General features: G+C 41.7%; 1 protein-coding gene across 1 annotated transcript; it reads right to left on the bottom strand.

The window, feature by feature from the left end:
- Nucleotides 1-16,206: 16,206 nt before the first annotated feature.
- Nucleotides 16,207-21,459, bottom strand: LOC141171629 (nicotinamide N-methyltransferase-like). Its single transcript, XM_073655299.1, has 3 exons — nt 21,280-21,459; nt 18,135-18,336; nt 16,207-16,704 (listed from the first exon to the last, which is right to left on the bottom strand). The coding sequence occupies exons 1-3, from the start codon at nt 21,428-21,430 to the stop codon at nt 16,281-16,283; spliced, it is 777 nt and encodes a 258-aa protein (XP_073511400.1). The 5' UTR covers nt 21,431-21,459; the 3' UTR covers nt 16,207-16,280.
- Between the last annotated feature and the right edge of the window lie 854 nt (nt 21,460-22,313).

The raw sequence follows: 22,313 nt of genomic DNA, 5'->3' as shown, positions 1-22,313 counted from the left end.
AACTGTTTGGGTAAGAATACAAGGAGAGAACAACGGAAAGGACACCATTGTAGGCATTTACTACAGGCCACCTGGGCAAACTGAAGATATGGATGAACTCTTTATGTATCAAATGACCAAGTTCTCCAAAAAATATGACGTAGTGGTCATGGGAGATTTCAACTATCCAGACATTTGTTGGGAATCTCTCTCAAGTAAAACTAACAGGTCAAGCAAATTCTTATCCTCTCTTGCTGACAACTTTATCTTCCAAAAGGTAGGGGAGAAAACAAGGGGATCTGCTACTTTGGATCTAATCCTTATAAACAGGGAGGAAATGGTTGAGGAGGTAAAGGTGGCTGGGACCCTAGGAGGCAGCGATCATGCTATTATAGAATTTTGGATAACTAGAGGAGGAAGACATGTGAAGACTCAAACTTCAAGGTTAGATTTTAGAAAGGCAGATTTTAAGAGACTCAGAAAGAGAATAGGAGGGATCCAATGGCTGGATGTCCTTAAGGACAAAAATGTCCAGGAAGGATGGGAAATTTTAAAAAATGAGATTCTCAAAGCACAATCGTTAACAATCCCGAAAAGTAGGAAGAATGGGAAGCATTTAAGGAAACCAGGATGGATGAACACAGAACTTAAACACATGCTAAAAAGAAAGAAAGAAATGTTTATTAAATGGAAAGAGGGAGGCATATCTAAAGAAGATTATAATGCAGTCTGCAGATCCTGCAGGGCACGTATCAGGTTAGCTAAAGCTGACAATGAATTAAGGCTTGCAAGAGATGTCAAAAGCAATAAAAAAGGATTTTGGGGGTATGTCAAAAGTAAAAGAAAAGTCAAAGATGCTATAGGATTTTTACAGGATGAAAATGGAGAAATGGTAAGAGAGGATGTTGAGAAGGCCGAACGTTTTAATTCTTATTTTGCATCTGTTTTCTCTCAGAAAGAAAATGTAACATCAACTGATCTCCACTGTCCTTTTAAAGGAATAGAGGAATCCAAGTTATCTGTAAACAGAAAGATTGTGAGGGAATATTTAGCTAACATAAATGAGTTCAAGTCTCCAGGTCCAGATGAATTACACCCCAGAGTACTGAAGGAGATCGTAGAAGAAATTTTAGAACCACTCTCCATAATCTTTGAAAATTCTTGGAGAACAGGAGAAGTCCCAGAAGACTGGAGAAGAGCAAATGTTGTTCCTATCTTCAAAAAGGGGAAGAAGGTGGACCCAGGGAACTATAGGCCGGTGAGTCTGACTTCTATACCAGGAAAGATCTTTGAACAAATTATTAAACAACATGTATGTAAGTACATGGATAAGAATGAAGTGATTAACCAGAGTCAGCATGGGTTTGTAACTAACAAGTAGTGTTGAGCCACCCCCGTAGTGTTCGGGTTCAGTTCGTCGAACACCGGGATGTTCGAGGAACTGTTCGTCGAACTGTTCGTCGAACACCTTAGAACACCGTCGAACACCGTTAAAACCAATGGCAGGCAAACAAAAACACATAGAAACACATAGAGAACACCTGCAAAGGTGTCCAAAAGCTGACAAACTGCTCAGAAGACACTCTCGTTAAAAAAGCCAGCCGGCAAATTCAGCAGCGGCATACACCGGTACCCGACAATTTAGACAAGAAGGAATAGAGCATCACACATAGATTAGATAGATAGAAACATGTCAGTCACACATATAAGAAGCACAGTGACAGTGTTGGTTACTGCACTTGTCATTTAGTGTAAAGGATTTATTAAAAAAAATATTAGTGTTTTCATGCACCGTCTCTTTAAAAAAGCCGGCCGGCAATTCAGCATCTGTACCCGACAATTTAGAACAGAAAGAATAGAGCTTCACACATAGATTAGATAGATAGAAACATGTCAGTCACATATATAATAAGTACAGTGATAGTGTTGCTTACTATACTTGTCATTTAGTGTAAAGGATTTATTTAAAAAAATAATAGTGTTTTCATGCACTGTCTCTTTAAAAAAGCCGGCCGGCAATTCAGCAGCGGTACTCGACAATTTAGAACAGAAAGATAGAGCATCACACATAGATTAGATAGATAGAAACATGTCAGTCACATATATATGAAGTACAGTGATAGTGTTGGTTACTGTACTTGTCATTTAGTATTAAAATAAAGGATTTATTATTAAAAAAATTGGCGTGGGGTTCCCCTTAATTTTAGGCTCTAGCGGAGGTTAAGCAGACGGCTGGGGCAGATGTTTGAAGCCTGGGAAGGGGGTAATACCCACGGAGCTTCCCAGGCTACTAATATCAGCCCCCAGCTGAATACATAGCCTTTACTAGCTATTAAAATGGGGGGACCCCCCAAAAAAAATGACGTGGGGTCCCCCCTAATTTAATAGCTAGCAAAGGCTAGGCAGACAGCTGGGGGCTGATATTAATAGCCCAGGAAGGGAGCCATGAATATTGGCCCCCTCCCAGGCTAGAAACACCAGCCGTCAGCCGCCCCAGAAATGGCGCATTCATAGGATGCGCCAATTCTGGCACTTAGCCTCGCTCTTCCACGCTGCCCTGGTGCGGTGGCAGGGGGTAATAGGGTTGGGGTTGATGTCAGCTTATAATGCCAGCTGACATCAAGCCCAGGTTAGTAATGGAGAGGCGTCTATAAGACACCCCCATTACTAACCCCATAGTCAAAGTTAAAAAAAACACAAACACCCAGAATAAAGTCCTTTAATTGAAATAAAGACACAATCCTTTATTGTTCTAAATTAAACCATACTTACCATCACGCCCATTCCAGCTGAAGCCAACGATCTCCTGCAATAAAAGAAAAATAATAAAGCAACCTCATCCTTACCTTTCCATGGTTCCCACGACAGCTTCAGCTCTGCTACATCGAGATGACAGGCTGGACCGCAGCAGAACGCTGCCATCCAGCCTGTCATCCCGCAGACACTGAGAAGCGCAGGCTTGCTTGCGCTGCTCAGCGTCTCTCTGTGACGACATCCAGATGAGCCGAGTTCATGTCCAATGAACTCGGCTCACCTCATGCACGTCACTGACAGCGTGGGAAAATTCTCACGCTGAAGCGCTGATTGCAGGAGAATTTTCCCACGCTCTCAGTGACGTGCAGGAGGTGAGCTGAGTTCATTGGACATGAGCTCACCTCATGCACATCACTGACAGCGTGGGAGAATTCTCCTGCACTCAGCACTTCAGCGTGAGAATTTTCCCACGCTGTCAGTGACGTGCATGAGGTGAGCCGAGTTCATTGGACATGACCTCGGCTCATCTGGATGCCGTCACAGCGAGACAGTGAGGAGCGCAAGCATGCCTGCGCTTCTCAGTGTCTGCGGGATGACAGACTGGATGGCAGCGTTCTGCTGCGGTCCAGCCAGTCATCTCGATGTAGCAGAGCTGAAGCTGTCATGGGAACCATGGAAAGGTAAGGATGAGGTTGGTTTATTATTTTTCTTTTATTGCAGGAGATCGTTGGCTTCAGCTGGAATGGGTGTGATGGTAAGTATGGTTTAATTTAGAACAATAAAGAATTGTGTCTTTATTTCAATTAAAGGACTTTATTCTGGGTGTTGTGTTTTTTTTAAATACTTTACTAGAAATTCATGGCGGTCATGTCTAATACTGGCGTGACCCCATGAATTTTGGGCTTGGGGCCAGCTGATAATACCAAGCTGGCCCTAACCCCTTTATTACCCAGTGAGCCACCGCACCAGGGCCCTGGATGAGTTGGGTACAGCGCCAGAAGATGGCGCTTCTATGAACGCGCCATTTTCCGGGGTGGCTGCGGACTGCAATTTGTAGCGGGGGGGGGGCCCAGAAAGCTTGGGCCTCCCTGCGCTGCAGATTCCAGCCCCCAGCTGCCTAGTTGTTCCTGGCTGGACACAAAAATAGGGCGAAGCCCCACGTACTTTTTTTTAAATTATTTCATGAAATTCATGAAATAATTATGAAAAAAAGGCCTTCCCTATATTGTTGTGTCCGGCCAGGTACAAATAGGCAGCTGGTGGTTGGGGGCAGCCCGTTCCTGCCTGCTGTACCTGGCTGGACACAAATATAGTGCGAAGCCCCACTTCAATTTTTTTTAATTATTTCATGAAATTCATGAAATAATTAAGAAAAAAAGGGCTTCCCTATATTGTTGTGTCCGGCCAGGTACAAATAGGCAGCTGGTGGATGGGGGCAGCCCGTTCCTGTCTGCTGTACCTGGCTGGACACAAATATAGTGCGAAGCCCCACTTCAATTTTTTTAAATTATTTCAGGAAATTCATGAAATAATTAAAAAAAAATTGACGTGGGGCTTCGCACTATATTTGTGTCCAGCCAGGTACAGCAGGCAGGAACGGGCTGCCCCCAACAACCAGCTGCCTATTTGTACCTGGCCGGACACAACAATATAGGGAAGCCCTTTTTTTCTTAATTATTTCATGAAATAATTTAAAGAAAATTGACGTGGGGCTTCGCCCTGTTTTTGTGTCCAGCCAGTTACAACTAGGCAGCTGGGGGCTGGAATCCGCAGCGCAGGGAGGCCCAAGCTTTCTGGGCCACCCCCGCTGCAAATTGCAGTCCGCAGCCACCCCGGAAAATGGCGCGTTCATAGAAGCGCCATCTTCTGGCGCTGTACCCAACTCATCCAGGGCCCTGATGCGGTGGCTCACTGGGTAATAAAGGGGTTAGGGCCAGCTTTGCATTATCAGCTGGCCCTAAGCCCGAAATTCATGGGGTCACGCCAATATTAGACATGACCACCATGAATTTCTAGTAAAGTATTTAAAAAAAACACAACACCCAGAAAAAAGTCCTTTAATTGAAATAAACACACAATTCTTTATTGTTCTAAATTAAACCATACTTACCATCACGCCCATTCCAGCTGAAGCCAACGATCTCCTGAAATAAAAGAAAAATAATAAAGCAACATCATCCTTACCTTTCCATGGTTCCCATGACAGCTTCAGCTCTGCTACATCGAGATGACAGGCTGGACCGCAGCAGAACGCTGCCATCCAGCCTGTCATCCCGCAGACACTGAGAAGCGCAGGCTTGCTTGCGCTCCACAGTGTCTCTCTGTGAGGGCATCCAGATGAGCCGAGTTAATGTCCAATGAACTCGGCTCACCTCATGCACGTCACTGACAGCGTGGGAAAATTCTCCTGCACTCAGCGCTTCAGCGTGGGAGAATTCTCACACTGAAGCGCTGAGTGCAGGAGAATTCTCCCACGCTGTCAGTGACGTGCAGGAGGTGAGCTGAGTTCATTGGACATGAGCTCACCTTATGCACGTCACTGACAGCGTGGGAAAATTCTCCTGCACTCAGCGCTTCAGCGTGGGAGAATTCTCACGCTGAAGTGCTGAGTGCAGGAGAATTCTCCCACGCTGTCAGTGACGTGCAGGAGGTGAGCTGAGTTCATTGGACATGAGCTCACCTTATGCACGTCACTGACAGCGTGGGAGAATACTCCTGCACTCACCGCTTCAGCGTGAGAATTTTCCCACGCTGTCAGTGACGTGCATGAGGTGAGCCGAGTTCATTGGACATGAACTCGGCTCATCTGGATGTCGTCACAGAGAGACGCTGAGCAGCGCAAGCAAGCCTGCGCTTCTCAGTGTCTGCGGGATGAGAGGCTGGATGGCAGCGTTCTGCTGCGGTCCAGCCTGTCATCTCGATGTAGCAGAGCTGAAGCTGTCGTGGGAACCATGGAAAGGTAAGGATGAGGTTGCTTTATTATTTTTCTTTTATTGCAGGAGATCGTTGGCTTCAGCTGGAATGGGCGTGACGGTAAGTATGGTTTAATTTAGAACAATAAAGGATTGTGTCTTTATTTCAATTAAAGGACTTTATTCTGGGTGTTTGTGTTTTTTTTAACTTTGACTATGGGGTTAGTAATGGGGGTGTCTTATAGACGCCTCTCCATTACTAACCTGGGCTTGATGTCAGCTGGCATTATAAGCTGACATCAACCCCAACCCTATTACCCCCTGCCACCGCACCAGGGCAGCGTGGAAGAGCGAGGCTAAGTGCCAGAATTGGCGCATCCTATGAATGCGCCATTTCTGGGGCGGCTGACGGCTGGTGTTTCTAGCCTGGGAGGGGGCCAAAATTCATGGCTCCCTTCCTGGGCTATTAATATCAGCCACCAGCTGTCTGCCTAGCCTTTGCTAGCTATTAAATTAGGGGGGACCCCACGTCATTTTTTTGGGGGGGTCCCCCATTTTAATAGCTAGTAAAGGCTATGTATTCAGCTGGGGGCTGATATTAGTAGCCTGGGAAGCTCCGTGGGTATTACCCCCTTCCCAGGCTTCAAACATCTGCCCCAGCCGTCTGCTTAACCTCCGCTAGAGCCTAAAATTAAGGGGAACCCCACGCCAATTTTTTTAATAATAAATCCTTTATTTTAATACTAAATGACAAGTACAGTAACCAACACTATCACTGTACTTCATATATATGTGACTGACATGTTTCTATCTATCTAATCTATGTGTGAAGCTCTATTCTGTCTGTTATAAATTGTCGGGTACCGCTGCTGAATTGCCGGCCGGCTTTTTTAAAGAGACGGTACATGAAAACACTATTATTTTTTTTGATAAATCCTTTAGGCTAAATGACAAGTACAGTAAGCAACACTGTCACTGTACTTCGTATATATGTGGCTGACATGTTTCTATCTATCTAATCTATGTGTGAAGCTCTATTCTGTCTGTTATAAATTGTCGGGTACCGCTGCTGAATTGCCGGCCGGCTTTTTTAAAGAGACGGTGCATGAAAACACTATTATTTTTTTTGATAAATCCTTTACGCTAAATGACAAGTACAGTAAGCAGCACTTTCACTGTACTTCGTATATATGTGGCTGACATGTTTATATCTATCTAATCTATGTGTGAAGCTCTATTCTTTCGGTTCTAAATTGTCGGGTACAGGTGTATGCCGCTGCTGAATTGCCGGCTTTTCATGTTTCAGTGTTGGCACTGTTCCCATCGATTTGGGCAATCACTGTAATGCCACAACCACCATGGCTGTGGCATTACAGTGAGTGGCAGACAATCCCTGCATGATTGGTGCTCTAAATAGCGCCAGACATGCAGGACACGCTTTTGGTGCACGAACAGTTATCGAACATAACCTCGAACAGCCGAATTTTTTGCAAATCGTTCGGGTTCGTGGAACAACTCGAACACCGCCCAAAACAGCTCGAATTTGAGATTGGCGAACAGTTCTAGTCGAACACCGCTCATCTCTACTAACAAGTCATGTCAGACTAGCTTAATTTCCTTCTATGACAGAATCACTGACTGGGTGGATCAGGGAAATGCTGTAGATATAGTATATCTTGACTTCAGCAAAGCATTTGATAAAGTATCTCACACCATCCTTATTGAAAAAATGACCAAGTATGCAATGGACCAGGCAACTATTAGGTGGATTCATAACTGGCTTAGTGATCGGACTCAAAGGGTGGTTGTAAATGGCTTCACATCCAGCTGGATGAATGTCTCAAGTGGGGTACCACAGGGCTCCGTCCTGGGACCTGTATTGTTCAACATCTTTATCAATGATTTAGATGAAGGAATTGAGGGTAAACTGATTAAATTTGCTGATGACACAAAGCTAGGAGGGATAGCTAATACTAGAGAAGAGAGAGAGAGGATTCAAAAAGACCTAAATAAACTGGAGCAGTGGGCAGCAACCAACAGAATGGTTTTTAACAGGGAAAAATGCAAAGTACTACATCTGGGCAATAAAAATGAAAAAAGCATATACAGAATGGGAGGAATAGAGCTAAGCAACAGTACATGTGAAAAAGACTTAGGTATACTAATAGATCATAGACTGAACATGAGTCAACAGTGTGATGCAGCAGCAAAAAAGGCAAATACAATTCTGGGATGTATTAACAGAAGCATACAGTCTAGACCACGTGAAGTTATTATCGGTCTTTACTCCTCTTTGGTCAGACCTCATCTGGAATACTGTGTACAGTTTTGGGCACCACATTTTAAAAAAGACATAGACAAACTGGAGCAAGTTCAGAGAAGAGCGACCAGAATGGTGACTGGTCTGCAAACCATGTCCTATGAGGAACGGTTGCAGGATTTGGGAATGTTTAGCTTGCAAAAAAGAAGACTGAGAGGAGACTTAATAGCTGTCTACAAATATGTCAAGGGCTGTCACATTGTAGAAGGATCATCTTTATTCTCATTTGCACAAGGAAAGACTAGAAGCAATGGGATGAAACTAAATGGGAGGAGACACAGATTAGATATTAGAAAAAACTTTTTGACAGTTAGGGTGATTAATGAGTGGAACAGGCTGCCACGAGAGGTGGTGAGTTCCCCTTCAATGGACGTCTTCAAACAGAGGCTGGACAGACATCTGTCTGAGATGATCTAGTGAATCCTGCTTTGAGCAGGGGTTTGGACCAGATGACCCAGGAGGTCCCTTCCAACTCTACCATTCTATGATTCTATGATTCTATGATTCTATGAGGTCAGTATAGATGGACTAATAGAGAAAGTCCCACACACTGCTAGAAGGCCAAATATTTTTTTAGAGCTAGATGCAGAAAAAAATTATATTCAGTTTGCAACCTGATGGAGGTCAGTATAGATGGACTAATAGAGAAAGTCCCACACACTGCTAGAAGGCCAAATATTTCTTCAGAGCTAGATGCAGACAAAAAATTATTTTTAATTTGCAACCTGATGGAGGTCAGTATAGATCGACCAATAGAGAAAGTCCCACACACTGCTAGAAGGCCAAATATTTTTTCAGAGCTATATGCAGACAAAAAATTATTTTGAATTTGCAACGTGATGGAGGTCAGTATAGATTGACTAATATAACAAGTCCCACACACTGCTAGAAGGCCAAATATTTTTTCAGAGCTAGATGCATAAAAAAATTATATTCAGTTTGCAACCTGGTGGAGGTCAGTATAGATGGACTAATACAACAAGTCCCACACACTGCTAGAAGGACAAATATTTTTTCAGAGCTAGATGCAGAAAAAAATTATATTCAGTTTGCAACCTGATGGAGGTCAGTATAGATGGACTAATAGAACAAGTCCCACACACAGCTAGAAGCCCAAATATTTTTTCAGAGGTAGATGCAGAAAAAAATTATATTCAGATTGCAACCTGATGGAGGTCAGTATAGATGGACTAATAGAGAAAGTCCCACACACTGCTAGAAGGCCAAATAGTTTTTCAGAGCTAGATGCAGACAAAAAATTATTTTTAATTTGCAACCTGATGGAGGTCAGTATAGATGGACTAATAGAGAAAGTCCCACACACTGCTAGAAGGCCAAATATTTTTTCAGAGCTAGATGCAGATAAAAATTATTTTTAATTTGCAACCTGATGGAGGTCAGTATAGATGGACTAATAGAGAACGTCCCACACACTGCTAGAAGGCCAAATATTTTTTCAGAGCTAGATGCAGATAAAAATTATTTTTAATTTGCAACCTGATGGAGGTCAGTATAGATGGACTAATAGAGAAAGTCCCACACACTGCTTGTAGGCCAAATATTTTTTCAGAGCTAGATGCAGAAAAAAATTATATTCAGTTTGCAACCTGATGGAGGTCAGTATAGATGGACTAATAGAACAAGTCCCACACACAGCTAGAAGCCCAAATAATTTTTCAGAGGTAGATGCAGATAAAAATTATATTCAGTTTGCAACCTGATGGAGGTCAGTATAGATGGACTAATAGAACAAGTCCCACACACAGCTAGAAGCCCAAATATTTTTTCAGAGGTAGATGCAGAAAAAATATATATTCAGTTTGCACCCTGATGGAGGTCAGTATAGATGGACTAATAGAACAAGTCCCACACACAGCTAGAAGCCCAAATATTTTTTCAGAGGTAGATGCAGAAAAAAAATATATTCAGATTGCCACCTGATGGAGGTCAGTATAAATGGACTAATAGAACAAGTCCCACACACTGCTAGAAGGCCAAATATTTTTTCAGAGCTAGATGCAGAAAAAAATTATTTTCAGTTTGCAACCTGTTGGAGGTCAGTATAGATGGACTAATAGAGAAAGTCCCACACACTGCTAGAAGGCCAAATGTTTTTTCAGAGCTAGATGCAGAAAAAAATTATATTCAGTTTGCAACCTGATGGAGGTCAGTATAGATGGACTAATAGAGAAAGTCCCACACACTGCTAGAAGGCCAAATATTTTTTCAGAGCTATATGCAGACAAAAAATTATTTTGAATTTGCAACGTGATGGAGGTCAGTATAGATGGACTAATAGAACAAGTCCCACACACTGCTAGAAGGCCAAATATTTTTTCAGAGCTAGATGCAGAAAAAAATTATATTTAGTTTGCAACCTGGTGGAGGTCAGTATAGATGGACTAATAGAACAAGTCCCACACACTGCTAGAAGGCCAAATAATTTTTCAGAGCTAGATGCAGAAAAAAATTATATTCAGTTTGCAACCTGATGGAGGTCAGTATAGATGGACTAATAAAACATGTCCCACACACAGCTAGAAGCCCAAATATTTTTTCAGAGGTAGATGCAGTAAAACATTATATTCAGATTGCAACCTGATGGAGGTCAGTATAGATGGACTAATAGAGAAAGTCCCACACACTGCTAGAAGGCCAAATAGTTTTTCAGAGCTAGATGCAGACAAAAAATTATTTTTAATTTGCAACCTGATGGAGGTCAGTATAGATGGACTAATAGAGAAAGTCCCACACACTGCTAGAAGGCCAAATATTTTTTCAGAGCTAGATGCAGATAAAAATTATTTTTAATTTGCAACCTGATGGAGGTCAGTATAGGTGGACTAATAGAGAAAGTCCCACACACTGCTAGAAGGCCAAATAGTTTTTCAGAGCTAGATGCAGAAAAAAATTATATTCAGTTTGCAACCTGATGGAGGTCAGTATAGATGGACTAATAGAACAAGTCCCACACACAGCTAGAAGCCCAAATATTTTTTCAGAGGTAGATGCAGATAAAAATTATTTTTAATTTGCAACCTGATGGAGGTCAGTATAGATGTACTAATAGAGAAAGTCCCACACACTGCTAGAAGGCCAAATATTTTTTCAGAGCTAGATGCAGACAAAAAATTATTTGAATTTGCAACGTGATGGAGGTCAGTATAGATGGACTAATAGAACAAGTCCCACACACTGCTAGAAGTCCAAATATTTTTTCAGAGCTAGATGCAGACAAAAAATTATTTGAATTTGCAACGTGATGGAGGTCAGTATAGATGGACTAATAGAACAAGTCCCACACACTGCTAGAAGCCCAAATATTTTTTCAGAGCTAGATGCAGAAAAAAATTATATTCAATTTGCAACCTGATGGAGGTCAGTATAGATGGACTAATAGAATGATGCTATGCCCAAAAGATTTTACTTCACTAGGTGCAGTAAAATAATTGGTATTCTATTCACAGGTGGTATATCTTGCAACACAGATAGGCTACTCCACTGACTAACACACTCTGCAATAGGCCAAAAAGGATTAGCTTTGCTAGATTCAGCCAAATGCTGTGAAAAAAACTTGCACAGCACTGGCACAGACCTGCCTGGCAAAAACTGATAGGAACTGATGTAACCTAGTCCTGAAAAGGACTGCAATTACAATTAGTCTTTACTCCCACAACCTATCTATTTAAGAGCACAGACCTGCCTGATAAAAGTCGTAGGAAATGCTGTAACCTAGTACTTAAAAGGACTGCAATCACAACTATTCCCTACTCCCAAGCTGTCTGTAGATTTGTGCGAAAATTGGCTTGAAATTAACAAGGTATAGCGCACACAGCAACAGCGGTGGCGTCTAACACGCAGCTGCAGCAGTGAGAAAATGGTGGCGACGGGGAAAATGGCTTGGTCTTATAGGGCAAGGACATGTGACATACACTGCCAATGACACATGCCCTTGCTTGTGTGAAAAAAAGCACTTCGCTCTGTGTGTGCGCTGCTGATAGGCTGACAGATTGCACCTCCCCACTGTAAATGCGGGAAAGAAAAAAAAAAATGGAGATCTTCATTATTCCTGCAGAGATCCATCCCCTGCCCCTCCCTCCGCCCCGCTGTACACTCAAACTGCGTATTAACATTAATTTTCATCATTACTGAGAAAAAATCCAGTTATGATTTTGGTGCACGAACAGTTATCGAACATAACCTCGAACAGCCGAATTTTTCTCAAATCGTTCGTGTTCGCCGAACGGCTCAAACACCGCCCAAAACAGCTCGAATTTGAGATTGGCGAACAGTTCGAGTCGAACAACGCTCATCTCTACTCGCTACTTGAGTTTGCATCTAGTACTCAGTTATGCACCATGTATCACGGGTGCTCGAGCGACATGCTCGAGTCAACCCCGCATATTTCACGGTTATTAGACACCTAAAAAAAAAACTATGCGGGGATCGCTCGTGCATGGCAGGCAATCCCCGTGAGTTTTTTTTGGCCGCGAAGCATATGGGGTGGAGACTAAAGCACCCGCGATACTCAGTGCATACCCGAGCACCCGATGCAAACTCAAGTAGAGAGCACTTGCATTCAACACTAGTTGCCATATCGTCTTTTTTTTTTACTTTTGACCGCTGTCACACACTAAAAGCCAAATTTTTTGTAAAATCTAGTTTTTGCATCGCCATATTTTGAGAGGTATAATTTTTCCATATTTTGGATGACAGACTCATGTGATGGCTTGTTTTTTGCGGGATGAGTTGACGTTTTTATTGGTGCCATTTTCAGGCATGTGACATTTTTGCATCACTTTCTATTCCAGCTTTTGGGAGGCAGAATAAACAAAAACCAACAATTCAGGAATTGTTTTTTTTTTTATTTTTTTATTCTACTCCGCGTGTGGTAAAATTGATAAGGTAACTTTATTCTTCGGGTCAGTACGTTTACAGTACTGATGGGTCCACATTTATCATACTTTGTAATGAGTACTATCGGCATCCACATTAAGTCTTCTGCTGCAGAATTTTTAATAAACAGATTTTGTACAGAACACTTGTATTACATTTTTTATTTCCCGTATCCTTAGTACATGTCCGATGAGTGAGATTTTTTGATAGGTGTATTGGTGTATTTTTTTCCCTTTGCCACATAAGTTGTATATTTAAAAAATAACCAGTGCTTTTAATTAAGGCTTATATATTCTTATACTGTTGTAATTATGGAGATATAACATGAACCGTTTTATGAATTATTTTAATTGATTCCTAATAAAACTCTTTTTTAAAGTAAGCTTTATACAACCCCTGGCAAAAATTATGGAATCACCAGGCTCGGAGGATGTTCATTCAGTTGTTTAATGTTGTTGAAAAAAAGCAGATCACAGACATGGCACAAAACTAAAGTCATTTCAAATGGCAACTTTAGGGCTTTAAGAAACACTAAAAGGAATCAAGATTAAAAATGTGGTGCTCAGTAACGGTAATTTTTTTCAGACAAAGCAGAGGGAAAAAAATTATGGAATCACTCAATTCTGAGGAAAAAATTATGGAATCATGAAAAACAAACACACAAAAGATCACTCCAATACATCACTAGTATTTTGTTGCACCACCTCTGGCTTTAATAACAGCTTGCAGTCTCTGAGGCATGGACTTAATGAGTGACAAACAGTACTCTTCATCAATCTGGCTCCAACTTTCTCTGATTGCTGTTGCCAGATCAGCTTTGCAGGTTGGAGCCTTGTCATGGACCATTTTCTTCAAATTCGACCAAAGATTCTTTCAATTGATGGGATAAGAAAACTGTCCAAAATATCAATGTAAACTTGGGCATTTATTGAAGATGTAATGACAGCCATCTCCCCAGTGCCTTTACCTGACATGCAGCCCCATATCATCAATGACTGTGGAAATTTGCATGCTCTCTTCATGCAGTCATCTTTATAAATCTCATTGGACCGGCACCAAGCAAAAGTTCCAGCATCATCACCTTGCCCAATGCAGATTCGCGATTTATCACTGAATATGACTTTCATCCAGTCATCCAGAGTCTACGATTGCTTTTCCTTAGCCCATTGTAACCTTGTTTTTTTCTGTTTAGGTGTAAATGATGGCTTATGTTTAGCTTTTCTGTATGTAAATCCCATTTCCATTAGGCGGTTTCTTACAGTTCGGACACAGACATTGACTCCAGTTTCCTCCCATTCATTCCTCATTTGTTTTGTTGTGCATTTCCTGTTTTGGAGACATATTGCTTTAAGTTATTGGTCTTGATGCTTTGATGTCTTCCTTGGTCTATCAGTATGTTTGCCTTTAACAACCTTCCCATGTTGTTTGTATTTGGTCCAGATTTTAGACACAGCTGACTGTGAACAACCAACATCTTTTGCAACATTGTGTGATGATTTACCTTCATTTAAGAGTTTGATAATCCTCTCCTTTGTTTCAATTGACATCTCTGGTGTTGGAGCCATGATTCATGTCAGTCCACTTGGTGATTACTCCTTTATAGATGCAGACTAACGAGCAGATCTAATTTGATGCAGGTGTTAGTTTTGGAAATTGAAAATTTACAGGGTGATTCCATAATTTTTTCCTCAGAATTGAGTGATTCCATAATTTTTGCCAGAGGTTGTAGACTTAAAGTTGCAGTTTGCTTTATTTTACTTTTTATTATTTAAACATAAGCATTGAGGTAGGGCTGGTGTCTGCTCTCCTGGTTATCTTCATGCAATGCGCACTGACAGTGCACTCTTTTGCTGGCTCATTATTTCTTATTAGAGCTGGCAAAGAAGTGCACTGTCACTGTGCATTGATAGTAATAACTCACATTGTCAAGGGAGCTCTATTAATCATACATCAGAATAGAAAATCAATGCATGCTCAGTAGAGAATGGACTAGCCCAGCCCCGGAAACAAACGTCACCAATAATACTTAGTTTTCAGGGTAGGCAGGCCCTGCTCCCTGATCAGCGCAGCCCCTGATGACATCTCATTTCAGTATCCCAACATGCACTGGTGATTTTCAAATGAAATGTAGTCAAAAAGGAAGTATGTAAAAAAAAAAGCAGTTAGATAGCCGAAAGGAGTCTTTCGGCTGACATTCCACTTATGATTTTGGTAAGTATTATGACCATGTGCCTTGTAAAATAATGGTAATATAGTTAACAAATCTGTGACCGAAATCTAATCCAAAAATATTAGAGTGTCTGTGTTTTAATTGTTAAATTATCTAGGAGCTTTCTCTTAACTTTGGGTGATAGTCAGACCTTCCAGCGGTCTATTCTCCATGCTTTTCTGATATGGTTCTATTAACGTAGCCTGTGTTTCCCATGATGCCACTGGCTTTGCAGAGGGAATTGGTTCTCATCATAATGCACTGTTAACTACTTGGCACCTCTGATACGAGAAGATTCTATAGCTGATACATCAAGACTTTTTGACAAACAAACAATAATGTAGCACCAGTGCCTTAAATCAAATCACACAGGTCAAATTTGATATGAAATTATTCTCTTTATTACAATGTTCATATTATGCAAAAAGCAAGAAGTCTCATAATATCATAAGATCTCCCAAATGATCACATTAAGTCTTGGCACTTTTTTCATATCACACAATAATAGTTAGAAATAAAGAAGTACGGTAATAACAATCAATTTAAAATAAATTTGATTTCTATGTCTCTGAGGAGGATTTTAAGGAGAAGGATCTAATTGATTTCAAGATATTTTCTAAAAAAAAAAAAAATAAGAGAAAAGTTTTGGATTTAAAGCGAATGATTTTAAAAGATGGACTTTTTCTTCAATGTAATTGCTTAATTTGAGAATTTTTAGGCAATGCAATTACAAAATAAACCTTTTAGAAATTATAGTTAAAAAACATTTTTGAACATTAGAATTTATATCAGATAATTAGCAGGGTTTTCTAAAATGGTTCTAGTTAAATAAAATCATAGAGAAAGCACTATTAGAATTATTGTAAGTTGTCTTACATAGAGATTCCTGACATACAGGCTTAAAGGAGTTGAATCATAAAGGCAGATAGATAACTTGCTGAACATTTGAATGGAGCAGAGGTCTCACATTACTTCATTCATTGTCTATGGGACTTAGCTATATCTGTGTAACAGACAGTAAATGGAGCGATGGTGCATATATGGGATCACTGATCAATGCTAATAGGACACTTCAGAGTCTGGTTCATGGGATCATTGGGAGTTACAGTGATTGGACCCCAATTATCACCAACTTTCTATTTATCCTGCGGATAAGCGATAATTTGCTTTTATGGTCTAACTCCTTTAATTTTTAAATTGCTATTCAGATCTATTTCTCTTTGTGAGCTGCAATGAATATGACGGCCTTATGGTCAATAAGATCACTTACAGCCATACTCTTCTTAACCTCAACACGATCAATAACAAAGCTTTCTCCAACCAGAGCTTTCCTGGCAAAATCCTCATCATAATTCAGAAAATGGAACTTGTGATTCCCGATAGTGTAATATGTGGCGTCTAAACACCAAAAGAATATAAAGTGTCCTTCAGGTTTTAGCAACCCTGAGACCTTCTTCAGATTTCTGATGAAATCGTCTTTATCCTTACCGACAGCATCTAGGAGAAAAGCACTGATGATACAATCTGCTGGTGGTAAGACGATCGGATCCGTCATATTATCTTTTTCGATGTCACATTTCACAACATGTTGGATGGCTATTCTCATGTTATTTTCTTTTTCCTGTAATTTGTCACTGAAAGAAAAACATGAAGATTGCGATTGTTCAATTTTTACTCTTATGGGGACGGTTGCAAACAACTTTATTAATAATGGACAGCAACCGAACCCGTGGTCCGCGATGCAGCCTAGAGAACTGAGGCCGAACACTTTCTGGGTAAGAAGGTAAAACAACCAACTAATATATAAATCCCTCCAGTGTTACTGCACACCAGGACAGGAAAAGGGATTTGCACTATCTCCGTTAACTGCACGAGAGATGTGCGACAAATAACGTAGCCATTGCCCTGTTAACTGCACAGAGGCTGTGCAGCAGACGCTAAGAAGTGTGTGTGACTCACACCGGCGTATACGTGCTCCCAGCCGGTGTGCAACCGGACTGCGGAATCACTCTCCACGTGACTAACAGGCGGTACCAGGAATATGGAGTCCGCAGTCTGCTCGGGGTGTAGAGTGACCCCCTTGTCGGAGCCAGACTGTCAAACGGAACTACCTGCCTCCCTCCAGCTAAGACTGCCTATCCCCAGCTAAACCTGTCTGTCCGAAGCTAAAACAGCAGTGTCGCATTATTGGTCGCACTACTGATGACATCACCCACGGCCAATCAGGCGGTGCCAGGTCACCGGATCAGCTGACACCAAAGCACCAATCACAGTCTGCCATGTCACGGGCATGCTCAGTGCAGTGCATCCTTGACTTAGGCTGTGGCAGCACTTGTGCCCCTCCGCAACCTATGCTTAACACTACTAGGAACAAGGAGCTGAGAGTCAGCCTGTACTTCTTGTGCACTGGCTAGGCGTTGGGACCGACAGTGATGCTAAGCAGCATCTGCCCTGGCTGGTCCAGAATGGGAGACAATAGATGATTCTGACCCAATTTCAAGTCCAGCAACCACCCGACACTTAACAGTTACTTTCAAAAGGGCAAAACATAAGATCAGCAGTTAGCTGTGGACTGGCAGCTTCCAAAAATACAGAATTGTTAAAGAAAGTCTCAAATGCCACCAAGGCTGGTGTACAAAGTTCCTTCCAATAGTAGCCACTATTTTACAAGTATTTATGAATCAGTAGAACGATCTTTATGGACAAATGCTATTTGATTTTGATTAGGCTAACATTGTAAAAATAGAATATGTGGGTGGCTCTGGATCACAGCTACCATCATGTAAGTTGACATCTAAGTAAAGTTGAGCAAAGTAGCCCAACAATGTCCACTGATAGCCTGCAGCACATACAGTACGTGGCATAACAATGTCATGCATGTGTCGGGAACGGCATTAGGGTTGGAGGTGAATATAAAGGTTTTTTTATTTTACACAGGGATTACAGAATTTAAGAAACTATTATCCAAATGGTAACCCCTTTAATTTGTTCCTCTGGCAGCAGAAAGATTACAATATAAACTTCATAGACAGTAGATCAGCATACTATCTCCTTTACATCTCACCTTTCTCCTTCTACGTGAATTTTTGCAGCATGGCCCCAACTAAACGCTCCTGTACGTGAATCCACCCATCTTTTCAGCTCCATGATGCATCTGTCCCTGAACTTCAGCACTATGACGTTTTTGAAGAAGTCACAGGCCGCATATAAATGATGAACCATGGAACCAGCACTGAGGTCAATCAAGATGTCTCCTTTAATATGACCTACAGAAAAAAATAAAAGAAATACAAAGGTTCAAAACCGGATGTTAAACTCACATAGATGTAGTTTAGATAATCAATGACATGACTATATAACGTCCCAAAAATATTTAAATAAGGTTTACCTGATCCCGAAAAACATGAAAAATATCACAAGTTATGCTAAAGTTCTGGTCAGGTGAAAATAAGTGGCATTAAAGCCCTCCTGCATGTTTTAGATATTCTACTATAATTGTACAATAATGTGGAGGCTCTTGTACAGTGTATGCCTTTTGTATACTTGCTTAGTTGATGTGCTTTTTTTACTGTCTGCCACAGTTCTCATAATTCAACCTACATTTCCCATGAAGTCTCTTACCTTGAAATAGAGCGTAAAAAGTCTCATCACACTGCACTTGATTTGCTCTGATTCTTATCTAATGACAGCAGTTATAAATCAATGACCTAGAACTTCAAACCCCATAGTCGGTTGTGACGCCTCTACTCAGAGAAGCCCATGTTTTACCCTGGGTGTTGGGGGACTCGGTGTCGGGCCCTGTGATGGAGAGATGGGATGCAGCCGTGGCCTGGGCCCGACCCGTGCTCAGGGCCGTCACATTAGAGAGAGATGATGTGGGCTTGTCCGGGTTGAGTGGCTTATTTTAACGACTACGCCACCTGTGGTGCCTGGTGAAGGGTCACCAGTGCCGCTACAGTCCGCCGAGGCCCGGTGTCATGGCGGCCAAAGTTCTCACTGCTCCCCACAGGCGGAGCAAGGCCTCAGGGCAGGCAAACAGGATGAGAGGGGTAGTAGTGCGGGGAGTACGGGCACCGCGTCGCATGGTATGGCGCATAATGAACAGTCCAGAGGCCATAGGGGTGAACTTCCAAGGCTTTACTCACTTAGAGATGACAGCGGGAAGGCGACTCCCTGCTCCCCGCAGAGTCCTGTGGCCACCAGGGACGGGGGTTCGACTACCTCCGAGAAAGTCCAGTGTTCGGTAGCGACCCTACACCAGAGTGTTCCTGCACTACAGACTTCACCCTTTCCCGTCTGTACGTGTGTGGATAGGCCGGGTCTCCCTCTGAGCTCCTCTCAGGACTAGGGCACGGGTGGCAATTCCTCTCCATCCGATGCCCGGTGGGATCCTCAGGGCCTAACCGTCTTTCCCGTCCAGGACATAGAGTACAAGGTCGGGTGTCGGGGGCCGGTACCCCTCTTGCAGCAGGAATCCCTCTGAATAGATCAGGTAGGCGAGGACAGGTGGCATACTCCGCTCCGTCTGCATCCTCCCCGGGACCCATTTGCTGGGGAGCCACACTCTTACGCTCCCGGCCTTCTTGATCCTGGTCCTTGGCCGGGTTGAGACATTCCTTGTCTACAACCTACCATTCGTCCCAAGGCCGGGGTACGAGGGCTGTGTCCCTTGCCGGTGCAGGCCCACAGAGGATCTGCACTCCCGGAGGGAAGTCACATAACACACAGTAGTTTGACAGCATAGTATGACCACTAGAACCTACGACTTAGGACTAGCAAAAAGGACCGACTAACAGACCAAGATCAAAGATGGCTTTCTATTAAATATGAAATTTAAGTGTAACTAACTTGTACGTCCTTCACCCTCACCCACTAACTGGTTCTTACCATTTTGTGTTCCCCAGTCTCCCTGTAACCTGGGGAGCAGCACCTGGTGCATACTAGCTCCCTCTGGTGGAGAAGTGTGGTGTTGGATGCAAGGTTGGGTCACGACTATCACACTGGCCTTACCTCAGAGGAGGAACACCACACTCCATTAGAGAAGTGCAGCATTCCTGTGGCGGTCGAACCCTCAGGGGCGCCACACTATCCTATGCACACTATAGTTTTAGAGTATCCTATGCAATTAAGCTTTATTTTCACACAGCAGAATTAGTGATTCAATGTCATGCAATTTCAGCCAGTCTGACTTGCCTTCTGCTTGTGATAAGTTACCACTGTCAATGCTAAGAGTTCTTTCACATTGCGTTTCTGCACCCATTTAGTGGCCCTGTTGGAGTTTATGTCCGAACCTCCTTGGTTGAATTGGGGTTCGGACGTATGCGTCAACGGTTCCAGAGACTGTAATGGTGACGGCAGTACACTCCTGATAATTATTCACAGCAGAAAGCACGTTCACTCTACCATCCCCATTACAGTCTATGGCCCCGTTGGTGCATACGTCTGAACCCCTTGTAAAACGGCCCTGATGTGGCCACTGAATGCAATGTGAAAGTACCCTAAGCAAAAAACAAAAAAATACACATACAGCTATAGGTTTAGATTTGAAACTGTGAACATTTCTGTTATGAATTCCTTGCCAAACATTTACTTTTATTCACAAGAAACCCTTACTCAGCACCAGTTTCTACATTGCTTAATCATCATTGAGAGGTCTGATATTGCTTTATGAGGCTGCATTAGCTTTCTGATAATACCTCATCCACTTTACTGATGTAGTAATTCACTGGAAATTTTTTTGACCTGGAAAACCTGGATGGAAAATTGTCATGGTATCTGCCCCATGAAAATATGTCCCTCAAAGACGTTCTACTTTGAACAATCACTGCTTGTTATGCGGGTTCCTTGACAAAAAGTCACAAAAGCTTCAAAAAGTCTTCACAGGGATCAACTACATTTTGTGGAAAACCCTTGAAGTAAGTGTTCAGTTCACATGGAAAATGTAGTTTTGCCCATTTACTGTAAATCAGTGGGTCATCTTTAGTGATGAGTAAAGCTTTTGAAACTTGAGAGATTTGAATTGCATCAAAATTCTTAGATTTGAATCTAATGATCCTTGTTATGCTCTTATCTTAGTTTAATTAACAGGGAAAAATAAAAATGAATATTTCTATTGCCGCTCTTCCCATCCATGACTACAAGCAGATTAAGGACACTAGGTTTTTTAGTAAAAGCGTGAAAAAAAAGATTAAATATCAGAAGACACATACCCTCTATGAAAGTTTTACTTAGATTTTCAATGGGAAATTTCAAAAAATCTTCTTCAAACACCATGTCTGGTTTATCTGATAGATAATCCTCCAAATGTTGCCTGGAATCAAAGCCATCTTTATGATAGAGCTTATAGTCTTTGGAATCCATCTTCTAATCTTGTATCAGACAGAATGATTCTCTGTAAACTCAAGCCCTTTATTTAATTACTAAAAATCAATTAGCAATTTTATTAAGTTAATAGGCATTACTTATCACATCACGAGTAGTTTTCCTGAGTCAGTCATGGGAATGCGTTTTGTTTTTTTTAAACAATATCTTTTTATTTGGTTTTAAGAAAATAACAATAACAGTGTATACAATACTTTAGACTGACAAACATTGAAGTCTACATAAGAATTAAACCTACAGAAAACAAAATACAGCATAGCATACAGGGCTGGTTTGATAAGATTTCAACGATTACATACATTAATGACTACTTTTGAATTAGAACAATATGATGATTCAACCAAACCTTCCAATTAACATTGAAAACTTGCAACTTATTATTTTAGTGTGCTATCATTTTTTCAAAAGCACAAGTTTTATATATCGATTCTATTATCTCTTCGTTGGCAGAAATTCCTAGGGATTTCCAATAACTTGTAATCACTATTTTTGTGGCTAGGAGAATATGTGAGGCAATTACTCTGCCATTGGAGGGAATAGAATGTATATCTAACAAAAGTAATGCTAAAGAAGGAGATGGTTTTATTTTTTGGTGGAGTAGAGAAGAGATCAGGTGAAAAGTAAACGACCAGGTGGAAGTGATTACTGGACAGCTTCTTAATGTGTCGATTAAAGAACCTTTTGGCCACAATTGAGCCAACAGAGGTGAGTAGAGGAGGGGAACAGAGAGTGAAGACTAATTGGGGTGTAATACCATCTTAAAACTGTTTTCATATAGGACTCAGGATAAGAGGAGCATTTGATGGTGTGAGCTGCAAAAACTGTTGAGCTTGCCCATTCATTACTCGAGTATGTCTTATTC

This window comes from Phyllobates terribilis, unplaced genomic scaffold (assembly GCF_046119375.1).
Source record: "Phyllobates terribilis strain yellow unplaced genomic scaffold, ASM4611937v1 Scaffold_12__6_contigs__length_324123572, whole genome shotgun sequence".
NCBI lineage: Eukaryota > Metazoa > Chordata > Amphibia > Anura > Dendrobatidae > Phyllobates > Phyllobates terribilis.
The sequence above is the reverse complement of the archived record's forward strand: the minus strand, read 5'-3'. Positions and strand labels throughout refer to the sequence as shown.